This window comes from Panicum virgatum, chromosome 3N (genome assembly GCF_016808335.1).
Source record: "Panicum virgatum strain AP13 chromosome 3N, P.virgatum_v5, whole genome shotgun sequence".
NCBI classification, from domain to species: domain Eukaryota; kingdom Viridiplantae; phylum Streptophyta; class Magnoliopsida; order Poales; family Poaceae; genus Panicum; species Panicum virgatum.
Window position 1 is genome coordinate 18,541,507 of NC_053147.1, and position 20,786 is coordinate 18,562,292.

The following is a 20,786-nucleotide window of genomic DNA, read 5'->3' on the forward strand; positions in this document are numbered from 1 at the left end:
TCGTGTGTTCTTGTGTGCACGCCTCAGAACTAGATCAGCCCAATCGCCTAGTACCTCCCCGAGTACTCCCTCTCTGGGAATAGGCGGGTGCGCTCCGCCACCCGGCTGTGGGTACCCTAGAAATCCCACGACATTTGGCGCCGTCCGTGGGGAGGAACAGGCGCTGGCTGGATCTTCAGGCTTCTGGGGCCGTGTTCATCCTCTGCAATGACGAACAAGAAGATGAAGGAAGGCAGGGCGTTACCCATGCCGCATGCTGTGGCACTGGGGCGCCAGCGCCCTCGGTGCGACGGTGCACGGCAGCTGCGCCTGCTGTGCGTCGCCACTGCGACGCCTCAGAGCCGGCACGGTGGTGCGCGGGGGCGACGCCTGTCGCGTGCCGCCCCGCGCCATCCCGGTGTCGGCTCAAGGTTTTCTCTCAAGCAACGGCCATCCTTCCCCTCCGGCGGCATGACGTCGGCTCAAGGCTTCCTCTCAACATGGAGCCCGGAGCCGACGGCTATCCCGGAGGAAGTTGGCCGTGTCGTCCTGCCGTCGCCAGCACCGGAGATCCGCCTCAGCGTAGCTCGGTGCTGCTGCAGACAAGGCCCCGTCGCCAGGCGCGGGGACCCCTGGCGCTAGCACCAAGGACAAGCCGGCGAACGACCGCACCTCTCCGCGCTCCACGTCCGGTCCATCTGCTGCGCAAGGGCGTCTGGTTTCCATCGGCAGTCGACGACGGCGGTAGGGGGGCCTCTCCCACTCATAGCCAAAGAATTTGTCTCATGCTACCTAAGCATATGACAGCTCTTAGGCAAGGAGTGGCCCCCCGAGCTCCCGAGGTAATACTGGATGATGCAATTCAGGCACATCTAGGGCGCTGTCGCCTCCGACGACTATGAAGAATTTAGGAGTGGCCGTACCACTTCCAACCGAAGAACACGCTGTATAGCATGCAGCCGTAGGTTATTCCTAAGAAAAGATTAAGAGAGTCCTCCTTTGTAATAACGTGGCGCCTATGTGTGTGTCCAGAGCGGTCAAGGTCTGACCTTGTAAACCCGTCCTCTGGCCCTATCACACAAACAGGCAAAAAGCGGTCCGGAGCGGTGGAGGTCCGACCTCGTAATCCCGACCTCTGATGTATACCGTGATAACCACACTAATAAAGGAGAGTTATTTTCTTAGTCTTGTCTCGCCACCACTCTAAATACATTCATTTGTTCTGATTGGCTATTTCTTGGTTAACCGTCTCTTCCCCCCAAACCGAGTCTTTTCTTTTGTTGGCGATCCAAGTTAAGTTGCCGGCTTGAAGTCAGGTGAGGACGCCCCTTCTAGCTGGAAGGCAGTCCGGACCCCTAAGGACCTGCTCTGGAGAAGTGGTACTCGTATCCTGGGGTAGAGGAGCTCCGCGTAGCTTAGCCTGGTAATGTACCCTAAGCTTACGTACTTCACTACCTTGTTACAAGTACTCTAGTATCCGAGACTGCTGTCTTTAGAGGTCCCGGGTTCCCTTCTAGTATAAGGCTTGGTTTCTTGCACCTTACTGTGAGGTCCGGTGACATTTTCCTTTGGTTCGTCTGCAATGATCCAAGTCCACTCCGGTGGCCCGCTCCGGCGGAGACCGCTCGCCACGGTCGCCTCAAGTCCACTCCGGTGGCCCGCTCCGGCGGAGACCGCTCGCCACGGTCGCCTCAAGTCCACTCCGGTGGCCCGCTCCGGCGGAGACCGCTCGCCACGGTCGCCTCAAGTCCACTCCGGTGGCCCGCTCCGGCGGAGACCGCTCGCCACGGTCGCCTCAAGTCCACTCCGGTGGCCCACTCCGGCGGAGACCGCTCGCCACGGTCGACTCAAGTCCACTCCGGTGGCCCGCTCCGGCGGAGACCGCTCGCCACGGTCGCCTCAGGTCCACTCCGGTGGCCCGCTCCGGTGGAGACCGCTCGCCACGGTCGCCAAGAGCCAGGTCCAGGAGGTGGTGTTGCTCCCTGAGCGGTCCGAGGTCTGTGTAGCCGCTTAGCTTGGTTCCGTACCCTAAGCCTACACCTTCATCGCCCTGCGGAGAGCACTCTAGAGCCTGAACCTTGCAACCGGTGTACCGGCCTCAGGGGTCCGGAGCACCCGCTCTTTGTATGAGCACACCAGCATAATCAGGTTACGTAGAAACACATCACGATAGTGGCCCCACCCGCGGGTTCGTACCTCTCCCGAGGTGGGCCCGGGGGCCACTGTCGGTACCCCAGGACTGGGGTACCCCTTCTTGCTGTATCTAGGCAAGAGCCTTGTAGTTATCCTTGACTACGTCCAAACAGCCGGACCCCTGTGGTCCGGAGTCCTGATCTCTCGGCGACGGTTCCGGACCTGCCTCACGGCTGGGAAAGGTCCGGGAACGACGCGTGTCCCGGAAGAGGCGGGCAGCCCAAACAGCCGGGGCTCCGAACCTCCTGAGGGGTTCGGACCCCCGCGGAAGTCCCGGACCCCTCGTAGGGTCCCGGACCCCTTGTATGGTAACCGGACCACTCGCTAAGGGAAGAAGTCGACGTCCTGCCTCGGGGTGGTCCGGAGCGACACGTGTCTACAAGCACGACTTTTCAAGGCCGCTTGGTCTCCATACTAAGCCTCACCCACCACTGCATTTATTGTGGTAGGTGGACACCCGCATTGATGCGGTGGAAGCCAAGGCGATTCTTTGACCAGGAGGCACTATTGATCGCGTGTTACCAAGATAGTGGAGCCGCAGGCGCCGCCCACGCCGCGCCTGCCAAGTCTGCCATATCAGATGGATACGACGGCTCGGCTTCACCCATTATGACGCCTACATAATAGCCTCCACAGGCTACGCCGCAAGCTACGCTCCCCCAACGGACACCTTGGTGACGGGACAAGAGAAGACCACTGTAGCGCTAGCAGAGCGTATCGGAGGAAAGATCCGTAACCACTGTACCCATCTGAATACTCTGCGTAGTATGCTGCGCAGTCGCGTTGGGCCCACCTGTCGGGGCCCCAACGTCCTATGTATCCGCCCCCTTGGTCTATAAAAGGGGGCGCCCGCTAGAAGGAAGACTCAGGCTGGGTGAGAGCTAAGGCCCGGCAGAGGATAGATTCATACACAACAGAGATCAAAACTTCTCCCAGTGGACGTAGGGTATTACGCTCCGGCGGCCCGAACCACTTTAGATCGTGTGTTCTTGTGTGCACGCCTCAGAACTAGATCAGCCCAATCGCCTAGTACCTCCCCGAGTACTCCCTCTCTGGGAATAGGCGGGTGCGCTCCGCCACCCGGCTGTGGGTACCCTAGAAATCCCACGACACCCACGACAGCCGGCACGAACACCGGCGGCGGTCTGCTCGGGCTCGGCTCGGCTCGTCGCGAGCTCAAGGAAGGAGAAGAAATGGTTCAGATAGGAACGGGCACTGGGAGTGGATAAGACGGCTCACGGGGAACGAGGTTCGCCGCGACGGCCGACGCGTCGCCGATCGCGGCGTGGCCGCGCACAGTGGTGGAACATGGAAGCACAGTGACCAAAATGAGGGATTTTTAGCCGACTTTGACCGTCCCAAGCTCCAAATTTTACATTGGAACATGAAATTTGGCCAAAATAGAAATTGTAGAGGATGATAAGATCTACAACTTTGTTTTTGGGCACAAGTTGATTTGAAGCTCGGATCATTGAGAAAAACGAGATCGAACACTGCTAAAATGATGTTTACCGCGCGAACTCGATTAACGCTAACGATGAGCTTAAGTTCGTAATTAGTGGTTTAAGCACATGATTAGCATCGCAATTAACACTGGGGTGTTACACCCCCCTCCAAAGTTTGTTCTCTCCTAGGGAAAGTGGTCGTCGCCAGTGAGTTTTTCGTTGGGGACGAGGGCAATGCCGTGGGCAGGGGACAACAGGCAATTATATTAGCTGGTTTGGGTCGATATTGGGCTGAAAATGGGCTGGAAAATGACTCAACTTCGGATTTTGGTCTGCAGCAGCCCATCTGGCCATAGCGGCGCTAAACGCTAGAGATCGATATGCCATTTAGCGGCGCTAAATCCTGTCTTAGCTGCAATATCGGTGTCATGTGCTGTATCGTAGCATCACCTCCTCCAAAACGCTATAGCACCGCTAAACCGCCGCTATAGCCCGCTATTTTAATCAGTGCTTTTCCCAAATATATACCCCTTTTTCTTAACAGATTTCTTGTTTTGGTGTAAGTCACCCACGTGGACCGTTGGATGTGGCATCTATGGCTAAGATCGGTTGATGTGGAATTGTGTTGTCAGGCCCGCCTGTTGTGTTGCTGTCACCCGTCATTTTGCTTAACGGGCCCGCTTCTGTTATTGTTGACCCGTTTGTACATGTTATTGGGTTTAAGACTGTGTTGGGCTGAAACCCGTTTGGCATTTATGTTGTCCGCTTTCAGGTGTGTCTCGACTGCTCTGTTCCCTTGATTTTTTGCCCGTTGGGTGAACACGAGGTGTAGAGAGCGGCGACCAGGGCGCACTCCTCATTAGGGCGCGACGCCTCATCGGGGCTGCGAGATCGGCGACGAGGGGCCACCCTTCTCGTGGGGGCTTCGTCAGAGCACGTGAAGACCGGTGAGTTCATTGGATTTGCTCTTCCTTTTTTTGCTTCTATTCTGCGTGCGACTTGTTAGGGTTTCGATCTGGCTTGTTAGGGTTTCGCCAGAGCACGCGTTGTGTTTGATCGGCGAGTATAGTGGTGTTCGTTATACGGGATGCTCGAAATGGCTGTTTGTGTTGTTGTTGCTAAGGGATTTGGTTTTCATCTGTTAGTGTTGCTAAGAGATTTTGGCCTTCCTCTGAGCGAGGATAGGTGGCTAAGAGATTTGGTTTTCATCTGTTGAACAACCCATTGCTTGATAAATTACCCATTGCTTAGATTTCTCACTGTTGGCCCCATAGCAATTTATTCTGCAATGGCTACAACTCAGCATTTGTTTGTCTGTTATTATGTTTCCTCATATGGTTCATGTTCTTCTTTTTTTTTGGCTTCATGTAAGTAAGCAATACAATAGCAGTGTGTTCTTTGCTCACAGGGTATGTGAAATGTCATTTTCATGTTACAATAAGTAATGACTACAGCTAATTATATGTCAAATTAATTATTCATTGCTGCATTAATGTGCTGGTCATTATACATGATGCAAGCCATGTTTCATGCTGCAGAATTTCAGTATTAGTAGAGTCTTTGACAGTTTGAGCTGTAATTTTAGGCTTACTAATAATTTTTTGGTTCATCTTATATGTTATTTGAGCTACGATGCCTCCTCTACGTCGGAAGCGTCACGTTGAGGTTGATGAAGAGTACGACAAATTTGAAGATGATGCCGATAATATGTCTGATGATGAAGATGCTGAAGAATTTGCTGAAGATGAACCAGAAAGTCAAAGGGATGAGGAAATGCTTGATGATGATACTGTTTTTGGACTGTTTAAAAAGCATGTATGTGCCCCAATTCTTTCTGTCTAATGAGTTCTGCATTATTCTATATGAGTGTTGAATTCCTGATTCTGTAATATATAATGCTGTTGTACCTACTCGTAAGGTGCTTTATATTTTGGTTTCATACCATGTGTCGCATATAAGCACACAATCCTTGTTCCATTTGTTCCAAGTGTCTTCAATTTTATTGTCTTCCAAGCTCCTTTTTCTTCAGCGTTAAATGTGTAATGGATATGATATCCATTTTGGACACTAATTATTTCTTTTAGTATGTACTGAAATCAAATATTTAAGCCTTTTATAATATATTTGGTATAATTATGATACCAAAATTGCTTGCATTTGTCCAGCTGAATATCCTGTAGATACAATTGCTAAGTTAGATTAATTTCTTTTTATTATTTGACTGGGATTTAAATGTTGTATACCCATGCTGTTGTGATAGCCCCTGTTTAGATACGGTTCAGACCATGTTTGCTTTTTTTTGTTGCTGGAGTGTGAGAATGAACTGTTCAAATGGTTTTCCAAGTTTGGATGATCATGAACTTGTTCTATCTATTGTTAGTTGTTTAATTTTTTCTCTAGACAAATAGTTGATGGTACAACTGAATTGTTGATGGTACAACTGAATTATTTTGGTTCACTTTTTTTTTATTTTTTATGTCACTAGTTCTGCAATTCACTGAGGCAAATGATGAGATCTGGAAATGGTTCTCAAGCTAGACCCTCCAATATTGCAAGAAACAAAAGACGTAATAGTGGCTGTGGTGTTAGTGATGCTCGTGTTCGAAAGGTAGTCACAAGATTAAATGTGACCTACTTTTCTGAAATTCTTGAAGCTTTGGATGGGCCGAAACGTAAAGTTATTGAGACTTACGGATTTGGGTCATTGCTGCACTTTGACAAGTGTGCCATCCCTTTGGCTTTCTCTCGTTGGATTGCTGACCAAGTTCAAGTTAGGAGTAGTGACATTGTTGTCAGGAATAAGTCAATACCCATTACTGTTAGAGCTGTCCATGATATTCTTGGTATTCCTATTGGAGGATCTTCAGTTAGAAAATGTGATGCAGAGAGAGGGAAGAAAGAATTTCTTGCGGTCTTGAGGTTGAGAAGACCGCCAAATTTCAAGTATTTTGGTGATAAATTGAAGAAAAAAGATATTTCTGATGATGATCTTGTCCGCAGTTTTTTGATTGTTGCCTTGGTTACATTTCTTTGTCCTAACTCCAACACTTATCCGAGCACCAAGCACCTCCTACCCTTGGTTGATATTAAGAATGCTAAGGACTGGGATTAGTCAAAGTATGTGCACTTCTGGCTCATGGAAGATATCCGAAAGTATCAGCGTAATATGATGTCATCGACTCACGATTCTATCACTCTTGGTGGCTGCTTGTACGTGCTTTGTGTGAGTGTTCCTGTCATAGTTTTTTTGGTTGATTTTTTTGTTTCTTCATCCTGCTTGTACTTTATGCGATCTATTGTTGTTGATTGAATTAGGTTCTTTATCTGGACCACTTGGTTTTTGGCCCCCAAGATCTGTTGCCAACTACGCTACCTCGGATATGTGTTTGGAAGCAAGGCATGATTAAAGAATTTTCTGAGTTGGACTGTGTTCGCGGCCATACTTTTGGCAAACGTTCTGTAAGTATTGTTTGTTTTTGTAATTCTTATTTTCTGAAATTTGTTTGTCGTGTTCTTATTTGTTATTTATTTATGTGCAGATTTTGCCTTTCAAATCTACTTGTTATGCTCGCCGCCCTGGAGTTAGAACTCCTTCTCCTGTTTGTGATGCCAGCGTTATGAACTTCAAGAATGAGCTACTGCAAAGAGTTCCAGGAACTTTCTCTCCACAGGTATTGTTATTTTTCCATGTCTTGTTTGTTAATGGATTAATATTTTTCCTTTCAATTATTAATTGTTCCCCATGCAGTTATTGGAAGATATCACCGATTTGTATAAGAAGCATGTTGCTGCTGCTCCAAATGAGGTGTCACCTGTGTATGCTCAAAGTATTATTGTTGATATCATTGACTACTTTGGGCGCAATTTTTGGGCACTGTCTGTTCGTGCTTTGGAGAGGCTGGTTTGGCCTCATAATGTTCAAGACTACCGCCTTGCTGTTGATCAAGATCGCAGCTTTGCATTCATCCTATGCTTTGGGTGACACCAAGTTTTTCTTCGAGTTAGTGAAAAGTGTTGTCAAGATGCCTTTCTACAACGACACCAACCAGCACCTAAGGGCTTGCAACTGGATTGGAGATTAGTTTTAGTTGGATAGTAGTTTCATTGGTCTGTTATTTTGGTTGGAACTATCTCAGAGTTGGTGAGGAAAAGACCTACGGTAGTTGGTGGAAACTGTTATTTCTACTATCTACTTTTGCCAAGTAACATTATGTGTAATTTCTTTTTAATTTTGAATTGAAATCAAGTCTGTTCAGATCCACTAAGTGTGGTTAATTTTGATGATGCAATATTTTTCTTTGGTCAACCATCATTTCTTTTGGTTTCTGCAAGCCTTTTTATCTGACTAGATCCACTAACAATTCGTGTGGTTTGTGGTCTTTTATTTTCGAGGCAACATTTTTATGTGTTTCATTGGACACATCCATTTTACTAGTTGGTTGGTGTTTGGATATATGACCTGATCCATGGATAGTTAGTAGGGATGAAAGTGGTAATCTGAACTGTTAGAACAAATTTAATATTTTAAAATAGATATGTATAAAATTGGATGATGATCATTTCTTATATTATCAAGCACATTATTACAAATAAGAATAAAATTTTGCATAAATTATTTTATGCATTATTTGCTCCCTACAACAAAAAAAAGTGAAAAAAAATACCGAATTTGTTTCCGAATCCATACCGAATTTTATATCTATCATTTGAGAAAATATAGGATGAATTTGAGGTTTACCTTTTATGAATCTTTACAAGCTCAATGCTCAAAACAAGAATACAAATTTGTATATAAGATTCTATATCCTATTTATTCGCAATCAAAGAAAAACGACCAAAAAACTGATTACCGAATAATTACCGTTTCCGACCATTTTCAACCCTAATAGTTAGTGTGATTCTTGGTCTTTTATTTGGAGGCAAAATTGTTTCATTTTTTCCTTCTTTCATGTCTGTCTTTTGTCCCGATTCCAATAGGAATAGCCCAACAGGTCCAGTAGAAATAGCCCAACAAGTCCAGTAGGAATTGGCTGCGTCTATCTCTGTTCTTATGGGCTTTTACTCAATTTTAGTTTTATGTGGGCCTTTCATTTTTTATGCGGCGGCCCATGCACTAAAAACTGATGTCATCAATTAAGCACTTCTGTATCTAAATCGTTTTTTACGGCTCCTGGCCTTCTCCTTTTTTGGGTCTCGCGCGCTGTTAATGCCTTGCTTTGGCCTCTTTGATTTTCGAGCCTTCTCATCTTCTTCCACGCAATCTTTATTTACGACTCCCCGCCTGTTCCCTTTCTGCTGCTGTTCTGAGTGTTCCAGGAGAACTCAAAAGGTCTGACTTCTTAAAGAGGGGAGAAGCTCTGTAGAGTGCATCAGACGACTGGAGTAGAAGGTCTGCAAAAGGTTTGTCTCTTCTCCTATGTTGTTAGTTTTTCTTTTCTTTCTGTTGGTGTTGATCTTCCCAGGAGTGACTGCACTCCTTGTGTTTTCTTTTGGGTGCCGTTGTTATTTGCTCTTCACACTTTGTATCTCATCTCCTCCTCCTCGTCTTCTTGTTGTTTCTGGATTGCCTCTCCTCTTCCTCGTGTTCTTGTTCTTTCTGGATTTCCAACTTCAATTCATCGTGTTCTTTGTGCATTTCTTTTTTTATTGTTGCCCTGATTTCTTACTTTTTTCGATTGTAGGAGTGGAGTTCGTCACTTGAGGCCAAGGAGAAGTCAGGTAAAAAAATTCTACTTTAGTTGTCATGTTTCTGTTTTCTGTTTGTAGATGTGATGTTTTAGTTTGCTTCAGACTTGTGCCACTGCTATATTTAAAGTATTAGTATATGGTTTTTATGATCTCATGGAGCACTGTAATTTCTAAATTTTTATACTGTAATTTTATTAGTAAAGTTGCTCATTGTTCCTGGTTGTTAACTCTGAAATTAAAATCTGCATTGCAATGACTACACTCTTAAATTTTATGACTCTGCTGTCGGCAGATATTCTGTGTTTATCTATGTTGTAGTTTCTACTTAAAATGTAGTAATTAAATGTGTACAGGGTTGTATTATTGGTCTTATTTAATTTTTTAGTTGATAGTTTTACATGTTTTCTTAGAAATTATCAAAGAGGGAGGACACTGTTTCGAAATCAAAAGGGGTTTGCACGATGAGGCGCCCATACAAGGTTAGTAAACTATCTTGTTAGTTCATTACATCTTATATAATTTAGTTCTCTTTCATTTGATGACTGTACTTTCATGTTACTACTTTCAGTCAGAGCATTGTTATTCCAGTTTTTTATTTCTGTTTTTATCCTTTTCAATTGCCTCAACAGAAGTTAAAATTTTTTCGGAGGGAATTGGTCCTCTTGCCTTGTGAAAATTTCACGTATCTAGGCATTGAGGAGGGCCCCCAGACTTGCCTTGTGTTAGCTTGGTCGTTCAACAGTAAGGTGTCAGATCGACACATGCTTACTATTAGAGCTTTGGAGAGAATTGTTGGATCAAAGCAAGTCCGAGATTACCGTGTTGCTGCAGACCCTTCTCGCAACCATGGGTTCATTCTATGCCCTGACGAGGACGACGCTGAGAAGCTTCGAGGGCGTTATGTCAGAGTTGGAAACGAGAAGATATTCTTCGATGTTGTTTCCAACGTTGGCTATCTGCCTTTTCATGAAGATGTAAACCAGCATGCAAGAGTTGTTAAGATGAATTGATCTTTGGTTATCCAAAATCTGAAGATCAGAAGCTGGCAGAAGCAAGGACTCTGCAGTTCTTTTGTTTTTGTTTTTTGTCATTTGAACTGCAGTACCAAACTGGTTTTGAACTATCTAAGTTATCATTTTCAAACGCATGTGTAATATTCAAGTGCTACTTTATTAATATTATTATGAAATCTGTGTTATTTTACTTTTTCAATCTAAGTTATGAGTCTTTATCTGGTTAATCAATGTTATAATGGTTTCCCTTGCTTTGTCATCAATTGTTTTGAAATCTGGAAGCCTTTTATATGACCAGATCCACTAACATTTAGTGTGGTTCATGGCCTTTTATCTTGAGGCAAAATCATTTTGTTTCATTAACTTGATCATTTTCAGTTGGTGTTTTTGGGATCAATATTCAATAGACAATCTTTTTTGGCGTCTTTTTTTCCTCTAATGTTGAAAAAAATAATTAGTTCTGTGCTTTTTTTTCATGTTTTCAATGTCCTCGTTTGTTTTTTTTGAGAGGAATGTCCTCGTTTGTTGTGGTGTGAGGCATGTTATCAAGTAGATAACAACCCAGCATATATAATCCTAATAGACCCGTTAGGATTAACAGCCCAACATTAGAAAGTCCAAAATTACAATAGCATCGTTAAAAATACACAGGAAACAACCTAACATGTAGAAGCTCAACAGACTCATTAGGATTACAGCCCAATATTAGGATGCCGAAATTTACTGTAGCGCCGGGAAACAACCTAACACGAAGAAGCCCAACAGACCCATTAGAATTACAGCCCAACATGTATAAGCCCAATAGACTTGTTAAGATTAACAGCCTAATATTAGAAAGCCCAACAGACAAAACAGACATGTTAACGGGCCAACAGATTGGGCCAACATATGTTAACGGGCTAAAAAAACTCAGCAGACTCGGTATTTAGACTGGGCCATTTTTTTTCAAACACTTTGATTACAACCCAATAATTAGTTTTGGTGACTTATATGTAAACTAAATATGTCACCCAACAGAAAAATAAATTATTGGGTGACTTACGTATAAGCATAAAGTAAATCACCTGTTGGGGAGACGGACCCTTTTCTTAAACTTCTCGTCGTCTTAAACGATTGAAACAAACATGTTGAGACAGCAGTTTTCCGAAGATAAGAGTAATTCGCACCAGTTTGTGCCAAAAAAAGACATTACATGAATCCTATAATCTCTCAATTAACAGCTTCATAGAGCTACACAACCACGTGTATAACTGGATATTTGTTCGCACTAGCATCCTAAAATCTCATGCGTGCTTCTGCACCCAACAGTAGCCGCGGCTCCAAACATCCCGAATCCCATGATGATGTGTGCTTCGGAAAATATCCGTTCTGTATTTTTTTTCTCGTATACATATCTTTTGCTCCGTCGGGAAGTGCGCGTGTCGCCACGCTGCCGTTTGTACACCCAGGTAGGTAGCGATTCCACAATGTGTTCCTTCGCTTCTCCAGCGGATATGCTCAGTTCAGTGCTGATAGAACTGCATTTACCTTACGTTAAAGCAGCATCCGGGAAGAGTCCATGGAGGAGGAATCAGGAACTGTCTCTGCTGTTTATGTTGCCGCCCTTGCTCGAGCAGCTGCTCTCTGGTAGATGTCTTCGTATTGGGAGGCTGAGGTATCCCAGCTGAAATCGATCTTCATGTCTTTCTGTACCAACTGTTTCCAGACTTCAGGTTTTCTATGGTAGTAGTTGAAAGCTCTTTCCAGTGCACTATCAAAGCCCTATCGAGATGAACACCTCACGTTAGCTGTCTGTAGCCACCAAAATAGCATATATTCCAATACGTTAGCTCAGGATGTACACAGATACGGCAATCACCTGCTCATCAGCCTTCGAAAAGGTGAAGCCATTCCGCAGTTCAATGGGTATAGTTTCATCGTCGAAATCGAAGACACTAACATTTACAAAGCAAATCAGAGCAGCATTATCAATGCATGTTTGAAGGTGCCAACAGTGTTGCAGGGATTGATGGCTCACGATTTACCTGTCATTCAGACCACCAGTTTTCCGTACAACTGGCACAGAACCATATCGCATAGCTATCATCTATGGAAGAAAAACATGTCAGAATTGCACACCAGAAGACAAGCGCATCTAAGTATCAAGCAGAAGAAGGGGGGCATGAGTTTTATGTAGAAGTCAAAGCTTGAGAGAAAAAAGATAGGAAAAAGTCCAAATTACTCCCCTTAAATATGGCCAAAATCTGGATAACCCCCTTAACAATCTCTTGGTAAAATTTGACCCCTAAACTATGTCATTTGGATCATTTACCTCCCAATACGATTTGTCTTTTCTATTTCTCCACGTACAAGTAGAATCTTAATTTAAGATTTTGCAGGATTGTAGCGGGCATCACAGTGCATGTCAAAAAAATATATTCTGAATTTTCCATGATTATTTTTCTATAATATTGTATCATAAGAGTTAATTTATTATTAAATGTTACACCCTATCAAATATGAAGAAACCATACCTGAGTGAGACCACATGGCTCAAACATAGAAGGAACAATGAACATGTCTGATGCTGCAAAAATCATATGTGATAGAGCATCATCATACTTCAAAAGCAGCCTGATATTGCTATTGTTCTTAAATTGGTCTGCAATACCCTCGAACTCCCTCTGTGAAAGAAATGACCGACAAATACATTAACTGTTATGATTGCGAGGAAACAACTGTTCAATAGAGAGGGTGAAAAACATGGTGTTCTGAACAATTAATGCTTTGAACAATTAAACTATTCATGAGGAACTAAAAGCTGTTTTCCTTTTCTTTCAAGGCTCAAGTATGGCCAAATGTAATAAATACTCCACCAAGGAAACACACCTGAATGTTTGGTACGGGACTGGAACCTAGGAGAACGAACTGTCCACCTAACTCAGCTGTTTTATATATTGCATGCCTGATGAGATGTACACCCTTTTGAGGAACAAGCCTTGTAATGCAACCGACCTGCTTGAGGAAACTTCAGTTCTCTAGTAAGTCTTGAAGAGAGGAATATGCTCAAATCAAGTACAGAGTCAGCCCATACATACAAAGATTTAAGGTGGCTTTGAGGATAAAAAACATACGAGTGGTTGGGAAGCATTTGCAGAAGACATCTTGAGCTGCTTCCTGAGAGCTGCTTTGTTTGCTGATTTTCCATATAGATCATTAGCACTGTATTGGACCTTAAGAAACCTATCTGTAGAAGGATTCCATGTATCTGTGTCGATGCCATTAAGTATTCCAACAAATTTCTTGGAATGTATTTTAAGTGTATCTTGGAGCCCACGCCCACCCTGAGCAATGGAGCAACTTCGTCAGTAACAAAACGTTGAGATAGGATAAAGTTATGATTCTAAAAACTAATTATGGCAAATAGTAACACCCAACCAGTTCAACCTTATCTAAGGACTAAGTAATGCATTTGAATTAGAAAAATTTCAAGCATCCATCCTCTTTATACAATTCCTAGGGATGCAAGTGGTGGCCCTAATAGGTAGTTCACTTATCCCATTTCCTTTGCTTTGAAATCCAGGTAGTTCAATAAAATGTTATTTTTTTTGGAGAATCAAAACTTGCATCCATAGCAACTCCCGTGTGATGATCTATTTTTGTCCATGGAGCAATATTGAGAAGAAAACATTGCATTGTTGGACAAACATCCGTAACTTACATTCAACAGGTTTGCTTTGGATTGTTCAATAATGTCTCATTTACAAACTCGAAATCCTTATAATAATATACTTTTTGGCCTTAAACCTCAATAATGGACGACTACTGTTCAAACAATGAATTATACAAGAACTAACTTGGTGCCCCTACAACTACGGAAAATTGACCTCCCTTCATATCAATAACCTTGAAATGCGACAAATGTAGATAATATACATGAATAAATTTTGATCCTTTGCGGAACCTTTACAGAATTTAGTTTCTTTAGTTTTTTATACTTTTTATACTTTTGAAAGTAAGAAGGTTAGGGAAAACAGGGGTACCAGAACGTTTCTGTTATACAACAGACAAGAGAGACCAGAAATCAATACGTTAGTTGCATTCAACGGGCGTTCACACTGGACCCGAAGGTAAGAAGAAATATTACCTCCGAGCGCACCTCTTGAGCATATGTTGGTGACACAGTCGTGACAATGTTGGAATACACAATTGCACCCTGAACATCATAAGCGCATAGAATAGTTATCAGTGTACCATAAAGCTAAAACTCTAGTTTCAACTCTTCTGCACATTTTCCGTAGGTCGATACAATACCTTAACAACATTTATTCTACCATGTGAATTATCCCGCATTCTGTCTGGTCTATCCAGGTGCTCAACATCAAGGCCACAGTATGCTAAATCCTGAGCTGGTGCGGTTCCTTGATATTCAAAATTGTGACAGGTAAAACAAATTCTAGCTGAGTTGAAGCCCAGATTTGCATATACATCCCAATAAAGAGGTGCCTGGAGATTGCAATGTAACAAAAAGAATAAATTACCTTCAACCTAGTAAATCACGTAAAGAAAACATGATATATAATCTTTAAATCTTACAACAAATGCAGTCTGCCAGTCATGACAGTGAATTATGTCAACTTTCTTCCCAGATTGGTAAAGCAATTCCAGTGCCACACGGCTAAAGTAGGAAAACCGTTTGAAGTCGTCATGCTCCCCATAGTATTGTGCCCTCCAAAAGAACTTGCCTGGATGCTGCGGCTCAATGAAGTAGATAGGAAGGCCTGCATTTGCAAAATTTGGTTAGGCCTCTGTATACTTAATATAATACAATAGTAGAACTGAGTGTTGACTGGAACCTTCAACAGTCCCGGTCCATATTTTGTTGGCAAACATATTCCCCTCAAAGTAGGACTGCACCACAACGTCTAGAACCTGCAGAATCACTAAATGGCAATCTTAAAACAAACAGAAGATGCAACTAAATGCATAATACGAGTTAAGAAACCAAATACATACCTTAAGATTATTAATTTGGTTATGCTGCATGCAGTCATATTTGGGAAGAATTATCTCTACTAGGTTCCCCTTTTTCTGCAGTGCCTTCCCAAGACCAGAGATCACATCTGCCAGACCACCAACCTACACAATAATGCGTACAAGAAAGCTAAAAGATGACCAACTGGATCATATGCACCACATAATACTCTAAAATAATTAGCGAACCATCATATTGGTGATTTGATGTATGGAACCAGCATAATATATATGTATTTTATACTCTGGTAGATGGATTGAAGATCAATACATCTTAACTAAGCTATAGATTATTTTTAAAGCTTCAGGCAATTTAGTAATGAACCAACATCAAGACTGTGTCTTTGCAGGTTTAGGTACACTTTCAATTGTATCGAATTTGTTTCCCTCTCCAATCAATCCTTAAGATTCTCAAAATCTGGAAAATACTTGAGTAGAAGAACAATACTGTTGAATGAGTTGGAGAATACTATTGGCTGCCTCCCTCGCAAGCCAAAACACACATGCCCCCTTATTAGAACTTACTCCAGTTCAAATGGAGCACTAGAAAAAGTGATACTGTACAATCAACAGGACTGCTAGATTCTGTTTTGCACCTAGTTTTACGCAGGATATTAAATGGCAACTTATCAAGAAATAAGATAATTAAATCACACACTTGATGAAAGACTGAATCAATAACAAAGATCACCTTTGCAACAGGAGCCATCTCTGCTGCTATGTGGACAATGTGCAAACCAGAACTGCATTCAATAATAAAATATTTGATCATACCAAATATACATATAAATATTTTCTCAAGCATAGGTTGTTGTATAAACAAGGTTCTTCTCTGATTGGCAAAGGAGAAAGTAGTACCTGGTTCCTGGTAGTGCCATCTTTAGAAAGCTATCTATCAGTTCCCTCTCTGCCATTCCTCTAGATGACAAGTATGCTTCCCGAAGGCGATTATCCCTTTTCCAAGCCATTTCTCTTAATATATTTGCATCATTGTTGGATATTTTCTTCTCAAGCGACCACCCATCAATCAGAAGAGAGATCCTACTCCAGAACTCTGATGGCATGCCTTCTGCATAATGCTCCATTGACTTCTTCTCACTTTCCTTTATTAGTTTACTGAGAGTATCATGAAACTCCACTATTGAGTGTTCATAAAGTTCAATTTGAGAATGCATTTCACGATTACAAGCTTGGAAGTGTTCTTCTATTGATTTTACCCTTTTCTTCAAAAGATCAACCAAATAAAGACAGAACTCTGATATGTTTCTTGCGCCCAATGACGCTTCTAGTTTGTCAACCTTATCCTGGAAGTCGTGATAGCCATCTAGTATCAGAGCAGCATGCTCAACTTGGTTTGCTGTGGTCTCAAGCAATTCTTCCAAATTTTCTACTTTCTCCCACCAGGCATCATGTTGCATAGGACCAAGTTTCAACATATCAGATTGGGCAGCTATGAATGCACACTCCAGCTCCCTAAGGGAAGCATCTAAAAGAGCACGCTCTTTCTCCAGCTTGAATAGACTCTCTTCTGTCTCAGTTATCTCAATAAGCTTTGCTTTAAAAAAAGTTATGTCATCCTTCAGTAGCATATTCTCTTCCTTTAGTACATCAAACTCCAGAGCCTCTGCATCAGACATCCCTTTGCTAGAAAGCTTAGGTTGTGCACCCGTTTCTGATAATTTTATCTCCAAAATGTTTACCTCCTGTTGCAAAGCTTCCTTCTCTTTAAGAATTTTGTCAGCACGTTCCAATGCCTGAAGACGAGCTTGATTCAGCAGCAATATATCTAATAAAATAAAGTTTGAATTTTGTCATGCAAATATCTTCAGATTATATATCATAAAGAGCTATGTGAAGGTTCACAAGGAAGGAATCTCCTACTCTTCTCAGTGTTTTGTATCATTCCAACCAATTCTTCCAGTTGAATGTTTGGTAGGCCATTTTCATCTTCAGACTCCTGCGGGAAAGTATCATAACAGGAACTCTTAAAAGAAACCAGAAGAGGATCGATACTTCCTAATAATGTTCATGCTAATTAATATCCATAAGTTGTAGTCAAAGAATAAAAATATATGAAACATTGAACAAACACTCATATCAAACAATAAAGCATAGAATACATCTTATGGAATGGAACACATAATTGCTACAGAATCTGCTGCAATACCTGTTGGTCTTCATCATCACTTGAAGCTCCTGCTCTATCTCTCTGAATATTAACCCTGTAACGGTAGTTAGCACTAGGTGTGCTCTTCTGAGGAGGTTGCGCCCCAGTCCTGACACCAGAAAATAGAACTATTTACATATATCGTCGATTCCAGCAATTAAACATATGTACATAAGGAGCCACGATGATCGGATCATGATTGCAGAACATTACTGGACAGTTTAGCACTGGTGTTTATAGATGCCTGAAACAGTGTGATCAAGCATGACAACGCACTAGTAGAGACGGCGATAGGCCATTTCCAACCTACAACGCACGCACGGTCGACGATTCCCAGTGTGCGGCCACTGCAAAGTGTGCATATAACATAAGCAATACGAATCCGGCCACAACACGGCGATCGTCAAAAAAACCCCAACGCTCTATGTTACAAGCAATACCCCGAACATATCACGAGCGCCTTCTACTGTCCTTCATGCAGCGGCACTGGAAACACGCGCGTCCTCAAAGCAACCTACTAGTTACCTGAGATTGCGGTGGCGAGGCCGACGGGACACCGCAAGGCGGTTGCGCCCGGCGATCAACGACGGAGCGGGGCGGCGGCACAGGAGAGCGGTCGCCCCGGCGCCCGCCGCCGCCGCCGCCGCCGAGCAAGCCATATGAAGTTGAGGAGGGTGGGGACTGGGGAGGGGAGAGCGAGCAGTGGGCCTCGAGGCGGCGGCGTCGGGATTCGCGTGGGCGGCGGTTGGAAAAAGCTGCGGAGTGGAGTGAGACGGAAGCGTGGGCTGGGGCGCGTGGCCGTGCAGTGGGGCTGGGGGGCGGCGGGTGTCCCGTGCGCTGCGCGGGGAAGGCGGAGGGAGGAGGAGAGCCAAACAGAGACGAGGCTATCTGGCTGCCAGGGGGCCCACTGATGGGTGGGGCCACGGCGGCAGTGGGTACTGGGTAGTCTCTACTCCCTACTCTCTACCGTCTGCGCCGCGGGAAACGGGGGCATCGCGTTGCAAATTAAGGCTTCGCTTGATTTTTTTTTCAGTTTAAATCATAAGTTGTGACTTAATCACAAGGTGACTCTATTAAGTCTATCGTTGCAAATATAAATTTATTAATAAATTAAATTCATAAGTCATGACTTAATCACAAGATGAATCTCTTAAGTGTAATTAGTCCATAATTTGATCACTAACTGCTACAGTAACCATCTGCTAATCAATTTATGCAATTAGTTTTATATTAAGTTGACATCCGAGCATTCGAATCGATATCTGAATATTTGATGTGACAGTTATTTAACAAACCAAACGAGATCTAAAAAGGTGATTTTTTTTGCATGCTGATATAGGTGACAAGTGGCAAAAGCCATTCTTTTTGTCTAGCCCCAAGCAATTTCGTGGAGCCTTGATGGCCACAAACAACGAGTTTTCAATGTCATAAGATAAATTTCTCTGTCATTTTCTCTCTTTTTTGTGGAACTTTAGTGCCATCTGTTTTCACAAGTTATTGTCAGTGCTGAGTAAGTTCACTTAGCTATTAGTTTTCTTTGACATTTGCGAGCTGTTGTCACTGCAAAGTTCACCACGAGCAGTTTTAAGATGGCATTGATTGGATAGAGACATTAACATTATGCATATTTGTGACCACCATCATGAAGTCTTTTGCAAAAACCTTTAGGAGTAACTTTTGTCACATTCATCAAATCAGGGATTCGTTGAACTTACTATTCGCAGATAAAAGAAAAGTAAGTACGACTTTATTTTAGAAAAGTAAACCAATTGCGTAGAACGCGTTCGATTGAAACCTTGACATATCCCGTGTATGTATATATAACATAGTCCATGCGAAACAAAAACATGATTACTTTGAGTTGGACAACAATATCCAGTGGTGGAGCTTGGATTGAAAATGAGAAGGGGCAGTTAAACATAAGTAATAGCAGGGGGTGGTATTTTTCATTCTGACGTTTAAGTGGTAGAATTAAGAGCATCATCAAGAGTTTTTCTAAATTTTACTCTCTAAATCATCATTTGAAGAGGGTACTTTTTATTCTGACATTTAAGTGGTAGAATTAAGAGCATCCTCAAGAGTTTTTCTAAATTTCACTCTCTAAATCATCATTTGAAGAGTCGTATACATAAAAGTCGCTCTCTATACATTTTTATTTTCCAACAGCTTTTCTATATCTTGTTTACACTCTAGAGAGCCATTTTCGCAATCTATCTTTGGCTACCGGAAAATCCGGAATAGATGATGACTATATTTGAATAACCATTTAGAGGAATTTTTGGAAGCTATTTTTTCATCAAAATGTCTATTCCTAACTATTATGGTGGATATGGAGAATCTCCTGGAGTTGCTCTTAAGGTAGTGTTTGGCTCCCTCCTCTGTAATGGTGTTTGATTACATCCATCAATTAATAACGATTATTTTTGTTTAGTTGGAGTAATAGCGCAATCAAATACCCTGTAATCCCTTACCAAGTCAGTTCAATTTTTTTACACCTCGATTTGGGCCTTAATCAAAACACAAAGCCGCGTTCTCGTTCTGTCGTCCTCGTCCCTTCCCCTCCCTCCAAGTAGACTTGATCATTCGTCGAGTTAGGCTCAGGTAAAAAAATTATCAGATCAGATTTTTCGGCCCAAGTTTAGCCCAGCATATGGTCAGGTTCGGATCGGGTCAGATAAAACCCAATTTTTCATGTATAAGTTTTGAATCGTGATGGATTTTTTCGGATTTCGGGTCGAAAATTACGACCCAAGTCTCGCCCATACATTTGTCGGGTTGGATTTTTTTTCGGCAGGTCGGATTAGGTTCGTCGGGTCGGGTGGCTCAAGATCAACTCTACCTACAAGCCCCACTCCGAAGTGGCTCCATGCCCTTTTCTATGCAATTATTTTTTAGTATTTGATATTATTTTAATTGGACGGACTCTATATAATCTAAACAAACCGTTTTTCTGGAATAAAATTTGAAGGCTAAATGAACAGTCTTTGCTGGACGAAGAGAGTAGAAACAATCGGGCACCTACTTTGATCAGCACTAAACTCACCGCTTGATATATTTATAGAGTGTATGCTCCCTTCGTTCCGTCTAGATTCTTAACATTATATGCTCGTGAATACGAACACCTCTTACTCATAGCATGACTGACATTGCAGATAATGTCTGCGTGTCTGCATAAATGTCAACTCATCAAGAAAAGAAAACGAACATAATCGTCGAACATATAGTCTGTAAAACTAACAACACTCAACTAGATAAGCTCTGCACCATTCGTTTTTTTTTAAAACCACA

The 20,786-nt window shown here is 42.8% G+C and overlaps 3 protein-coding genes across 5 annotated transcripts; 2 read left to right on the forward strand and 1 right to left on the reverse strand.

Annotated features, from left to right (window-relative positions):
• The first annotated feature begins 4,496 nt into the window (after window positions 1–4,496).
• LOC120667631 lies at window positions 4,497–6,729 on the forward strand. The gene is made up of 3 exons (XM_039947671.1): window positions 4,497–4,564; window positions 5,245–5,432; window positions 6,103–6,729. The coding sequence occupies exons 2-3, from the start codon at window positions 5,250–5,252 to the stop codon at window positions 6,727–6,729; spliced, it is 810 nt and encodes a 269-aa protein (XP_039803605.1). The 5' UTR covers window positions 4,497–4,564; window positions 5,245–5,249.
• A 101-nt stretch (window positions 6,730–6,830) lies between these two features.
• Window positions 6,831–7,599, forward strand: LOC120667633. The gene is made up of 3 exons (XM_039947672.1): window positions 6,831–7,076; window positions 7,157–7,288; window positions 7,366–7,599. The coding sequence occupies exons 1-3, from the start codon at window positions 7,017–7,019 to the stop codon at window positions 7,597–7,599; spliced, it is 426 nt and encodes a 141-aa protein (XP_039803606.1). The 5' UTR covers window positions 6,831–7,016.
• Window positions 7,600–11,401: 3,802 nt separating this feature from the next.
• On the reverse strand, window positions 11,402–18,427 carry LOC120664824 (probable starch synthase 4, chloroplastic/amyloplastic). 3 transcript variants are annotated; one of them, XM_039944178.1, is made up of 16 exons: window positions 18,024–18,427; window positions 17,499–17,607; window positions 17,213–17,288; window positions 16,190–17,117; window positions 16,023–16,074; window positions 15,314–15,436; window positions 15,154–15,229; window positions 14,894–15,078; window positions 14,612–14,803; window positions 14,445–14,513; window positions 13,432–13,641; window positions 13,187–13,312; window positions 12,832–12,981; window positions 12,343–12,404; window positions 12,177–12,252; window positions 11,402–12,079 (listed from the first exon to the last, which is right to left on the reverse strand). In XM_039944178.1, exons 1-16 carry the CDS (start codon window positions 18,155–18,157, stop codon window positions 11,909–11,911), a joined length of 2,739 nt encoding a protein of 912 aa, XP_039800112.1. In that variant the 5' UTR covers window positions 18,158–18,427; the 3' UTR covers window positions 11,402–11,908. The 3 variants fall into 3 exon arrangements, 2 of the variants coding, with proteins under 2 accessions (XP_039800112.1, XP_039800113.1); XR_005671027.1 differs by having other exon boundaries at window positions 11,422–12,079; window positions 13,187–13,325; window positions 18,024–18,371; XM_039944179.1 differs by lacking the exon at window positions 18,024–18,427 and adding an exon at window positions 17,712–17,845 and having other exon boundaries at window positions 11,458–12,079.
• Between the last annotated feature and the right edge of the window lie 2,359 nt (window positions 18,428–20,786).